The 13,031-nt window shown below is 45.2% G+C and overlaps 1 protein-coding gene across 4 annotated transcripts in view; it reads left to right on the forward strand.

Moving 5' to 3' along the window:
- edil3a (EGF-like repeats and discoidin I-like domains 3a) overlaps positions 1-13,031 on the forward strand; it is a 135,354-nt gene that overhangs the window by 87,379 nt on the left and 34,944 nt on the right. For all 4 annotated transcript variants that reach the window (XM_080893272.1, XM_080893273.1, XM_080893274.1 and 1 more), the window contains 3 exons: positions 10,199-10,354; positions 11,163-11,307; positions 11,525-11,709. In XM_080893272.1, the coding sequence (XP_080749398.1) occupies positions 10,199-10,354; positions 11,163-11,307; positions 11,525-11,709 (486 nt within the window). The remainder of the gene's footprint in view (positions 1-10,198; positions 10,355-11,162; positions 11,308-11,524; positions 11,710-13,031) is intronic.

Raw genomic sequence — 13,031 nt, forward strand, 5'->3', positions numbered from 1 at the left:
AAATAACTGCCCATGAACTGAGAAAAGTCAAGCGTGCAGCTGCCAAGATGCCACTTGCCACCAGTTTGGCCATATTTCAGAGCTGCAACATCACTGGAGTGCCCAAAAGCACAAGGTGTGCAATACTCAGAGACATGGTCAAGGTAAGAAAGGCTGAAAGACGACCACCACTGAACAAGACACACAAGCTGAAACGTCAAGACTGGGCCAAGAAATATCTCAAGACTGGTTTTTCTAAGGTTTTATGGACTGATGAAATGAGAGTGAGTCTTGATGGGCCAGATGGATGGGCCCGTGGCTGGATTGGTAAAGGGCAGAGAGCTCCAGTCCGACTCAGACGCCAGCAAGGTGGAGGTGGAGTACTGGTTTGGGCTGGTATCATCAAAGATGAGCTTGTGGGGCCTTTTCGGGTTGAGGATGGAGTCAAGCTCAACTCCCAGTCCTACTGCCAGTTTCTGGAAGACACCTTCTTCAAGCAGTGGTACAGGAAGAAGTCTGCATCCTTCAAGAAAAACATGATTTTCATGCAGGACAATGCTCCATCACACGCGTCCAAGTACTCCACAGCGTGGCTGGCAAGAAAGGGTATAAAAGAAGAAAAACTAATGACATGGCCACCTTGTTCACCTGATCTGAACCCCATTGAGAACCTGTGGTCCATCATCAAATGTGAGATTTACAAGGAGGGAAAACAGTACACCTCTCTGAACAGTGTCTGGGAGGCTGTGGTTGCTGCTGCACGCAATGTTGATGGTGAACAGATCAAAACACTGACAGAATCCATGGATGGCAGGCTTTTGAGTGTCCTTGCACAGAAAGGTGGCTATATTGGTCGCTGATTTGTTTTTGTTTTGTTTTTGAATGTCAGAAATGTATATTTGTGAATGTGGAGATGTTATATTGGTTTCACTGGTGAAAATAAACCCCTCCTTGAATCGCTACCTTATCGTGGTGGAGGGGTTTGTGTGTCCCAGGGATCCCAGGGGCTATGTTGTCTGGGGACTTTTGCCCCCTGGTAGGGTCTCCCATGGCAAATTGGCCCTGGGTGAGGGACCAGACAAAGAGCGATTCATAAGACCCTTATGAAAAGGACACCGAGGGAACAGTTTACCCTGCCCGGGATAGGGTTACCGGGGCCCCGCCCTGGAGCCAGGCCCGGGGAGGGTGCCCGAGGGCGAGCGTCTGGTGGCCGGGCCTTAGTCCATGGGGTCCGGCCGGGCACAGCCCGAAGAGGAGACATGGGCCCATCCTCCCGCAGGCCCACCACCCGCAGGAGGCGCCATAGGGGTCGGGTGCATTGTGTGCCGGGTGGCGGCCAGGAGCGGAGGCCCTGGCGGACTGACCCCCGGCTGCCAAGACTGGCAATAGGGACATGGAATGTCACCTCTCTGGTGGGGAAGGAGCCTGAGTTAGTGCGTGAGGTTGAGAGGTACCGGCTAGATATAGTCGGGCTCACCTCTACACATGGCTTGGGCTCTGGAACCAGTCTCCTGGAGAGGGGCTGGACTCTGTCTCAGTCTGGAGTTGCCCCTGGTGAGAGGCGGCGGGCTGGGGTGGGTATCCTAATATCCCCTCGGCTTGCTGCCGGTACGTTGGGGTTTTTCCCGGTGGACGAGAGGGTTTGTTCCCTGCGCCTTAGGGTCGGGGAACGGGTCCTGACTGTCATCTGCGCTTATGCGCCGAGTGGCAGTTCAGAGTACCCAGCCTTCTTAGAGTCCCTGGGGGGGGTGCTGGAGGGTGCTCCACCTGGAGACTCTGTTGTCCTGCTGGGAGACTTCAATGCTCACGTGGGTAACGACAGCGAGGCCTGGAGGGGCGTGATTGGGAGGAACGGCCTCCCTGATCTGAACCCGAGCGGTGCTCTGTTATTGGACTTCTGTGCTAACCACAGTTTGGCCATAACGAACACCCTGTTCGAACATAAGAGTGTCCATAAGTGCACGTGGCACCAGGACGCTCTAGGCCGTAGGTCGATGATCGATTTTGTAATCGTATCAGCAGACCTGCGACCATATGTTCTGGACACTCGGGTAAAGAGAGGGGCTGAGCTGTCAACTGATCACCACCTGGTGGTGAGTTGGATCAGGTGGCGGGGGAGGACGCTGGACAGACCTGGTGCACCTAAACGCGTAGTGAGGGTGTGCTGGGAACGTCTAGCAGAGGCCCCAGTCCGCGAGATCTTCAACGCACACCTCCGGCAGAGCTTCGACAGCATTCCGAGGGAGACTGGGGACATTGAACATGGTCCATTCGGACTCAGAGTCTCCATTGCCGAAGCTGCTGCATTGAGCTGCGGCCGCAAGGTGGTGGGTGCCTGCCGTGGTGGTAATCCCCGAACCAAATGGTGGACACCAGAGGTGAAGGGAGCCACCAGGCTGAAGAAGGAGTCCTATCGGGCTTGGTTAGCCTGTGGGACTCCGGAGGCAGCCGACAGGTATCGACAGGCCAAGCGGAATGCGGCTCGGGCAGTGGCTGAAGCAAAAACTCGGGTGTGGGAGGAGTTCGGAGAGGCCATGGAAAAAGACTTTCGGACTGCCTCGAAGAGATTCTGGCAAACCGTCAGACGTCTCAGGAGGGGAAAGCGGTGCTCTACCTGCACTGTGTATAGTGCTGGCGGAGCGCTGCTGACGTCGACTGAGAAAATTGTCAGGCGGTGGAAGGAATACTTCGAGGACCTCCTTAATCCCACTGACACGTCTTCCGAGGAGGAAGCAGAGTCTGGGGATGAGGGGAATGACCCGCCAATTTCCGGGGGCGAGGTCACTGAGGCAGTTAAACAACTCCTTGGTGGCAGAGCCCCTGGTGTTGATGAGGTCCGCCCCGAGTTCCTGAAGGCTCTGGACGTTGTAGGGCTGTCCTGGTTGACACGCCTCTGCAATGTTGCGTGGAGATCAGGGGCAGTACCTGTGGACTGGCAGACCGGGGTGGTGGTCCCCATCTTTAAGAAAGGGGACCGGAGGGTGTGTTCCAACTACAGGGGGATCACACTCCTCAGCCTCCCTGGGAAAGTCTATGCCAGGGTGCTGGAAAGGAGAGTTCGTCCGTTAGTCGAACCTCGGATACAGGAGGAACAATGCGGTTTTCGTCCTGGTCGCGGAACACTGGACCAGCTCTTTATCCTCTCCAGGATACTTGAGGGTGCATGGGAGTTTGCCCAACCAGTCTACATGTGTTTTGTGGACTTGGAGAAGGCATTCGACCGTGTCCCTCGGGGTGTCCTGTGAGAGGTGTTGCGGGAATATGGGGTGTCTGGCCCATTGCTACGGGCCATTCGATCCCTATACAACCGTTGCAAGAGCTTGGTTCGCATTGCCGGCAATAAGTCGGACTCGTTCCCGGTGGGTGATGGGCTTCGCCAGGGCTGCCCTTTGTCTCCGGTTCTGTTCATAATTTTTATGGACAGGATTTCTAGGCGCAGCCAAGTGGCGGAGGGCTTTCGCTTTGGTGGCCTCAGAATCTCATCTCTGATTTTTGCAGATGATGTGGTTCTGTTGGCTTCATCGGGTGAAGGCCTCCAGCTCGCACTGGAACGGTTCGCAGCCGAGTGTGAAGCAGCGGGAATGAGGATCAGCACCTCCAAATCTGAGGCCATGGTTCTCAGCCGGAAAAGGGTGGAGTGCCCACTCCGGGTCGGGGATGAGTTCCTGCCACAAGTGGAGGAGTTCAAGTATCTCGGGGTCTTGTTCGCGAGTGATGGGAGAAGGGAGCCGGAGATCGACAGACGGATTGGGGCTGCAGCTGCAGTAATGCGGACGCTGCACCGGTCCGTCGTGGTGAAGAGGGAGCTGAGTGTAAAAGCGAAGCTCTCAATTTACCGGTCGATCTACGTCCCTACCCTCACCTATGGCCTCGAGCTGTGGGTAGTGACCGAAAGAACGAGATCGCGGATACAAGCGGCAGAAATGAGCTTCCTCCGAAGGGTGGCTGGCCTCTCCCTTAGAGATAGGGTGAGAAGTTCGGCCATCCAGGAGGGGCTCAGAGTAGAGCAGCTGCTGCTCCACATCGAAAGGAGCCAGCTGAGGTGGTTCGGGCATCTGACAAGGATGCCCCCTGGGCGCCTCCTGGGTGAGGTGTTCCAGGCATGTCCCACCGGGAGGAGGCCCCGGGGCAGACCCAGGACATGCTGGAGAGATTATATCTCTCGGCTGGCCTGGGAACGCCTTGGTATTCCCCCGGATAAGCTGGAGGAGGTGGCTGGGGAGAGGGAGGTCTGGGCCTCTTTGCTTAGGCTGCTGCCCCCGCGACCCGGCCCCGGACAAAGCGGATGAAGATGGATGGATGGTGAAAATAAACAATTGAATGGGTATATATTTGTTTTTTGTTAAGTTGCCTAATAATTATGCACAGTAATAGTCACCTGCACACACAGATATCCCCCTAAAATAGCTAAAACTAAAGACAAACTAAAAACTACTTCCAAAAACATTCAGCTTTGATATTAATAAGTTTTTTGGGTTCATTGAGAACATGGTTGTTGTTCAATAATAAAATTATTCCTCAAAAATACAATTCAATTCAATTCAATTTTATTTATATAGCGCCAAATCACAACATAAGTCGCCTCAAGGCGCTTCATAGATACAGAGAAAAACCCAACAATCATATGACCCCCTATGAGCAAGCACTTTGGCAACAGTGGGAAGGAAAAACTCCCTTTTAACAGGAAGAAACCTCCGGCAGAACCAGGCTCAGGGAGGGGCGGCCATCTGCTGCGACCGGTTGGAGTGAGAGAAGGAAGACAGGATAAAAGACATGCTGTGGAAGAGAGACAGAGGTTAATAACAGATATGATTCAATGCAGAGAGGTCTATTAACACATAGTGAGTGAGAAAGGTGACTCGAAAGGAAAAACTCAATGCATCATGGGATGCATTGAGTTTTACAACTTGCCTGATAATTCTGCACTCCCTATAAATGACTCAAAGCTAGCTGTTCTGCAGTCAGCTGCGTTTTTACCTGGAGGTTGTTGTTGTCGTAAATAAATGCAGTTCTGCCTGTTTTTACTTAGAGCAAGATTTCGAGCTCTGGAAAGATTCTAATGGAAAATATGTTTTAAAAATGTCCTGTTTTTCTTTTTTATTTATCAGAATCCAGTCAATTAAAACCAATATGACATAAGTGAATGTGTCACGTGCAGAAAGAAACTAAATGTTCAAAGTTTCCATCGTGATTTGAGCTCCAGCTAACAAGTATGTCATTACTGCTTGTGCTCTTAATGATTTTCTCAATTATCCATTCTGCTTGCAAAATGTGAAGAAACAATGAAAAATGGCTATAATAATTTCTCAGAGTCAAGCTGCCATTCGCTGACAAATTGTTTCAGTCCTAGTCATTATGCATAACTCAATTAGCTTCTGACATGTATTTTTATGGCAGGGGACTACAAATGTAGATAAAAACAAGCAGTAATGGCTGAATTATCTACATGTATTAGCACAGGTTGAATTTTTGTTTTAATTATGAATTTGGCTCTCTAAATTCTCAAAAATAGTTTTTTTAGGCAGTCTCAAAGGATGAGGGGAAAATTAAAGCTCCCGTGTTAATGACCTTAAGTATGTATGTATATTTTCTTTATGCCTCTCGAACAGTTATGCTGAACATTTTCTGGCGGTACTGAAAACATTACAGGGAAAAACAGGTTGAATCATGCTGTGCAAACAAAGGATATGTTCTTTGTTTTGCAAATAGAGTCTGAGAACAGAAAATATTTGATGTAGATTTTTTTTTTACTTTAGAGGCTCATTTTACTGAGTGCTTCGTACACAGGTTGCTGTCTGTGTCTGGAACAAGAGAGAGTGAAATTGTGAAAGGGTAAAAGTTCATTCTATACTTCTTTCTTTAATATGCTGCAGTGTTACTATTTTATATCTAAACCAAATTTACAGAGTACACAGTGTATGCTAAGTGTATGCTCTTTGTTAGATTATAATGAAAAAAAACCTTCAATAGCAAACTATATCTAAAATGCAAGCTCATCCTACTACAAGACATCAACCTCTGAATGCGGATCTGAATTGTTTTTTTAGACGAGAGCTGCAGCTGCAGACCAAAAGTAATAGAAAAGGGAAAAAGATCAAACTGTGCTAAATACTGAGTCACTCAGTCTCATTAGCAATGACCCTAAACTGCACAGATACATAATATATAACCCATATCAGAGAAATGTCAACAAAATTTTGCTAGCAGTTTATAAAGTTATAGTTTATATAGTTATAAAGTTATGATTTTGTAAAATTAGACAAACATAGAAAGCTATAGTCTCACAAATTTGCTAGGTACCTGATTTCTTTCTTTTGTTTTCTCATTGTAAATATTTATTTTGCATTTCTTTTTTTAACAAGACATGCATCACTATTAGCACTCGAGCGACAGAGGTCCTTTTCTGAGTGGTGAATTAAAATGTGAAGAATCACCCCAATTACCCCAGCGGTGGCCTTTTAGTGACAGGGCTTCTAATTAGTGCAAGAAGTATCTATCTCTGTGGAGAATAATGAGAAGAGCAAAGAAATGCTGTGAATTGGAAAGTGTGGGTCACTGCGGCTCCGAGGCTCTAAGAGGTTTCCTCATGTATAATTACCATGATACGTTGGTTTAAGCGTGTAGAAAAAATTGGCGTAATTGAGTCGTAGCCCTAAAAGTGGAAATTAAGATACAAATCACTGCTGTAAAATATTTATTTCTTTTTTTGACAGTTCAAGCATAGATGATAACCATTATAAACAGCGCTGGATCTGTTAGAGGCGATGTTCTAATCTCGAATGTCGTCAGGAGACAATGCTTAGAGCATTTCTGCTTTTTCAATAACAGAAAAAGGAGAATATAACTTGAGCTCGTGCTCTCAAATATTTTACTTGTAAATTGCCTTATTTCATAGTAATGTTACCACTCGTTTACCAGAAAATGTGCTCAAGCCCGCAGAATACCACAGCAAATGTAGTCGCACTGCCAGTTCCATTTTCGGCACAGGCTTTTAAAGGGTTTGTGCTCTTAAACAGACTTTAGCTAACAAACATAAAGCGAAATGCAGGCTTCTTTCTTTTCACTAAGTTGCTGTGTGAAATGCACAGACACAATAACAGCAGCACTGACTCACACAGAACCAGCCTAATTCATAGGAGTAATTAAAATTCTGTTTTAGTCTGCATTTCTTTTATTGGTTTGGCTGTCCCAGGTTAATGGTCCTTTGCCTAATACTTCCTCAGAAGTGTGCTACTGCTACCCATCTGTTCTGCACAGAAATGGAAAGTTAGACAGCTGTGTTTTTATATTTTGACAGGGAATGAGATAGATGAGCCTTTTTTAGTGAAAATGACGCTGTTTCATTTCAATGTAGTTCCAACAAAGAATAACTGTCATCAGCTCTTATTTTCTTTATCTTATTTGTCACAGTCTGAGAGGCTATGTTGGTCTGAGAATTGCCCAGTGCCCTCTGGCTCTACTCCCCCCCCCCACACACACACAGGTTTTTTTTAATCAGTGTTAAAATTGACTGTAATAAATGGCAAATAGTATGTGTCTGTGAGTACAATGAACACAGCATCACTCCTTAGTCACCACAGGCTTCTGCGTTTTGCCACAGTGAAGTTAGCTGTCATCAACTGTCATCAGCTGTCTCATTTTTTTTATACAAGCTCACCAGAAATTACAGGCGAGTGGCATTTTTTTTAACCAGTGCTGACAGATTGAAGACAAAGACTGTAGGGAAGCATAGATGTGGCGGGTCTAATATTACTCACAGGTCTTTCAAACTTGCTGCAGTTGTGAATAGAGAAGAAGAACCAGCCGGTGTGATAGGCTGAGGTTTCTTCCAGTCAATCAGTATTCCTCAGAAATGTAAAACTCTGTCAGCGACTATCACCGAGACAAGCTGGTGTTGACACCATCAAGTCTTCTGCACTGATATTGAAGAGACAGGATCCTTAAAGAGACACTTTGTTTATTTTGAGTTCACCGTTAATACCATCGGTTTTTGTAAAACACTCTATATATATATATATATAGACTTTGTATCCAAGAAAGTCCAGTGATTAGAAAATCGACACGCTGTCAAACATGCTGCTGCTTTGCCAAAAGAAAATGTTCAGGAAAATATTGAAAATGCATCCTCTGGCCATTTCATTAGTTACACTGGTGTAATTGGTTATTATTAACCCAAATATTTTATGTGGAAATCAGATGGAAGTAGGGCTGTGCGATATGACCAAAATCTCATATCCCGATATTAAGACATCTATCGTCCGTTAACGATGTAAATCACAAAAATGTAACATTTTCTGTAAATTCTGTGAATCTCGGGCAGCTCGACTTGCGTGAAGTGTTTCCAGCTGGGCGTCGCGTACCTGGAGTCGAGTGTTTTAACCGATGCATGAAACTATACATTTTTAGACATAAGTTGTAACAGCCGCCGTTTTCTTTGCGAGTATTTATTACATGGCGTGCTGCGGGGAAAAGCCTGTTCTAATGTTTGAGTCCAAGGTTTATTTTTAGCACCTGGTGGCTCTTTTTTGCTTCTCATCCGTAAACACTCTGCATCTTTCACGTGATTCAGTTTATTTTAAAAAGTCTCAACAGGATCTTGAGCTTTATTGTGAAAGGTTTATGTGGAACAAGCGGACACGCGGAGGTTTTACCGTCGTTGTTGCTAACGACAACGCATAAAAACAAACACTTGTCTGTCTGTAGTGTGGTTATATTAAATGTAAGAGAAAGAGAGAACTTTAAGAAATTATTATAGCCACTACAGTGACCATCAAAATAATGAAAAAATATTGCCGTAAACAGTTTATTTTGCGACACCACGAAACAAACGATAGCGTAAAATGAAACGATAGACGTTTTTATATCGTCATCCGATATATATCGTTATATCGAACAGCCCTAGATGGAAGTAACTCAGAGCATTTAGCCATTTAGACATGGTCAGGAGGAGTTCCTGCAGTTTAAACAGAGAATCAGAAAGGGTAAGAAAGGTGATTGGTGCCAGACAGGTATTTCAGAAACTGCTGATTTACTGGGTTTACATTGGTCCACATAAAGAGAAAATATCCAGTGAGCAGCATTTCTCTGGTTGAAAATGCTATGTTGATGGCAGAAGTCAGGAGAATGGCCAGACTGCTTCAACCTGACAGGAAGGCAACAGTAACTCAGATAACCATTCATTACATCCAAAATATGCAGGAAAACATCTTGAAGCAGACGGGCAACAGCAGAAGAAGACCACGCCGGGTGTCAGCTATGAACAGGAAACTGTGACAACTATTCACATGAACTCACCTGCATTGAACAAGAGAAGATTGCAGAAACACTGTGTGGTCTGATGAGTCTCAATTTCTCCTATGATGGGGTCAGAATGTGGTGTAAACACAAAAGCATGGACCCATCCTGTCTTCTATCAACAGTGCAATGATGGCGGGGATATTTTCTTGGCACATTTTGGCACTGATACTACCAGTTGAGCTTTGTTTAAATGCTACAGCCTATCTGAGTAGTGTTGCTGACCATGTTGATCTCTTTATGACCGCAGTTTACGTGTCTTCTGATGGCTGCTTCTAGCAGGTTAACTCACCATTTCACAAAGCTTACATCATATCAGATTGGTTTCTTGAAAAGAACAAGGAGTTCACTGTACAGATGCCAGACCAAATAAAGATGTTAATATGGACCACAACCTTAGAGGAATGCTTCCAACACCTTGCTGAATCATTGCCACAAATAATTAAGACAGTTCTGAACGCAAAACGGGGTTCAATGTTATGCTAGCAAGGTGTACCTAATGAAATGGCCGGTGAGCATATACTTTATCAAAATGAGCTGTCAGGGAAAGCTACTGAAGATATTGGTCTATATGTAATGAATCTGGTTTGTGGGTGCTGAGTAGGATCTATGGAAGCCATTCGTCATTTTCCTCTTTCTTAGTGCCTCTTTTTCCTCTTGGCTCACCAAGCTGCTTTACACTGGCACCATATTGACAGTTTGCACAGTGTGGGCAGACTGGATATGGGGTGTACAATTGATTAAATGTTCTATTTGGACACAGACTTTTAGAATAAGATGGATGGCCCTGACAGAAAAGATACAAGGGGGTGAACTGAGCTCGATGACATGCATGCTCACAGACACTTACACCTCTATATACAGTGTCTGAAAATAAAGCTAGAATTTCATCTTCAGCCTATCTGTGTTTTTTTCTACTCCACAGATAAACCTGCAGAGGAGAATGAGGGTCACGGGCCTAATTACCCAGGGTGCAAAGCGTATCGGCAGCCCAGAGTACGTCAAGTCTTACAAAGTAGCCTACAGTGATGACGGGAAGACCTGGAGAACATACAAAGTCAAGGGCAAAGATGAGGATATGGTGAGACACTTGTACGGGCACACAGACATAGGTGTACGCATCCATCGTCACCCATTGCTTCTTGTTCTGTGGTAGACAGACGAAATACACACTCATACATGCGCACACATCGACTAGAGACTGTGCACTCAGTCAAGGACAGGGTGGAGGACATGATGAGATGGCTTTTTAATTAGCTAGCGCACACCGGGCCCATCCTGCTGCCCCTTACCCCCCTCCACTTTTATGACTTCTAGATTGAATTTTTATACTATTTGGGGATGAACAGCCACCAAATAGGCCACAGAGCATTCTATCATTCCTGACAGCAAGCCACGACTGTCCTCTCTTTGGCCGAGCTCCGAAACAACCAGACCTCCAAACTTATTATCAGATATGTTGTCAGATTTGTATGCTCTACGTCTGGGCTTTGATATTTTTAATTTAGAGCTCTTTTGTTTTGCTCAGTCAAAGCTAGACACGGCTATGACATGTCTATGTTTGTTTGTACATCTTTCGCTCCAATCATATAGTTTCTGTCAGGCTATCTTCAGCGATTTGGATGAAACACTCCAGAAGGTAACGTGATATAATTGGAGCACTAATTTAAAACACACCACTGTTCTTATGAATTACTGGCTCAAATGGTGCGACAAATTGTCTATTTTTCCCTGTAATTCTAGCTCATTGACCTTGAATGACAGTAATTTGTTGAGCGTGGAGTAGACACTAGAGACAGCGGCGGATAGACTGCCACATTATTGAAAACTGATCTGCTTCACCATCCTCCCCCGCCCCCCATCTGCTGTTATTTCATCCCTTGCAACAGATTTTCAGAGGAAATGTCGATAACAACGCTCCATCAGCCAACTCCTTCACCCCTCCCATTGAAGCCCAGTACGTGCGCATTTACCCCCAAGTCTGCAGGAGGCACTGTACTTTACGCATGGAGCTGCTCGGTTGTGAGCTAACAGGTGAGTGAGCTTTCTTTATCCAACTGAATACACTAATCACCATCATTATCATAAATGCATCATACTGGAATTTGGAAATCCACTCCAGTATGCCTCTTGCACAGTTGTTCCTCTTGTTTTTAAGTAGTGTCAGCACTGAATCCATCTTCAGGAGGCCTGGGGTTAGATGTAAAAAAAAAAAAACAGTTTAGAGCCAATCTGTTTTTGTTGTTGCCAGGCTGTTCTGAACCACTGGGTATGAAGTCAGGCCATATCCAGGACTATCAGGTCACAGCCTCCAGCATCTTCAGGACGCTCAACATGGACATGTTCACTTGGGAGCCTGGGAAAGCCCGTTTAGACAAGCAGGGCAAGGTCAACGCTTGGACAGCTGGTCATAGCGACCAGTCGCAGTGGCTACAGGTGAGATATAATCTGAGCCAAGTCTGTTATCTGTTGCAGCTACTGTAGAGATAAATCAATGTATTAGCAGCAAAATGAACAACAGACACCCCTGTTCTTGCAGATAGCTGGCTTTCATTCTGATGAAGGATTAGCTCTTACCTCCCTGGCATAATAATTGATGGTTGTGCATGGTAATGCATGCCAATGGATTCAATTATATTTCATAGGGAAGGACTTCACTGTTCATGCCAGTTGAGAATTAAATTATCTCTTAAAAAACCACCTTTGTTAGCTGCTTCTCAGTATCCTTCTTGGAAACAGTCAGTAATAGGTTGTAAATTCTGTTTATTTCAATGTCAGTCTTTCTGAATCCAACACCCACACTGCCTCAGTTGGAAGAGTTGCGCCCTGTTATCTCTGGCTGCAGTCCAAGGCTTTCTATCTCTATGAAACCAGCCCATCTATTTGTTTTCATTACAGAAGTGAAGGCTAAACATGTCTCCTGAAAGGGACAAGACACGTCTCTAAGTGAACGTTTACCTCCCAGTCTTTCTGTTTAACAATATGTGAGATTGATGGTGGCTGAGGGAGTTTCAGATAGATATCAATAAGGCTCAGTCAGGCTTAGAATTCCCTTACGTATGGCCTCATATATTGGATTTTTTCTTTTTTTTTTGTTTTTCATACAAAAAAGAAAAGTCATAAACGCTTTTTGCTTTTAAAGTGCGAAACCAGATCTTACTTCATGCTGTGAAAGTGATAGCATAGAAGAAAATGTGATGTGGATTATCTCATCGGGGAATTGAAGATCAGTGATTTCTTTGATTTCTTGGCCTTTCTCGCGGACTTGCTCGCACATACCCCCTCCCTATCAGTGACACAGTTAACGCTCTGTAGTCATACCGACTGGTCTGGCTGTTATTAGATTGGTTGGGTTCTGATTCAGACATGTTTTTTTATTACGCTGAAAGCTTTTTTTAGATGGTGACGGCACACAGGGCTGTGTGTCGGTGGAGACAGGTACTTAGGCGGGCTCCATCCATGCTAGGGAGTTTGGCTAAGCAAAATTGATTGCTTTGGGTAAAAGAAAACTTGCAGTCTCATATTACATGCTGTGCTGGCAGGAAAGAGGAGATGCCATACAGATGAAGTGAGAAAATCAATGGCTTCCATTGCCAAGAACCATTTCTGTGCACACGAGCAGATACAATATCCAGCTTTTAAAAGTCGACATTTAAGAGTTCTGTACTGTAAAGTATGTTGATGAGGCTGTTGGTAATGACTGTTTTGAATATTTAGCGATCATCTTATATGCATTTGTTAAGCTCCTGCTATAATCA

Source organism: Rhamphochromis sp. 'chilingali' (genome assembly GCF_963969265.1).
Source record: "Rhamphochromis sp. 'chilingali' genome assembly, chromosome: 10".
NCBI classification, from domain to species: Eukaryota; Metazoa; Chordata; class Actinopteri; order Cichliformes; family Cichlidae; genus Rhamphochromis; species Rhamphochromis sp. 'chilingali'.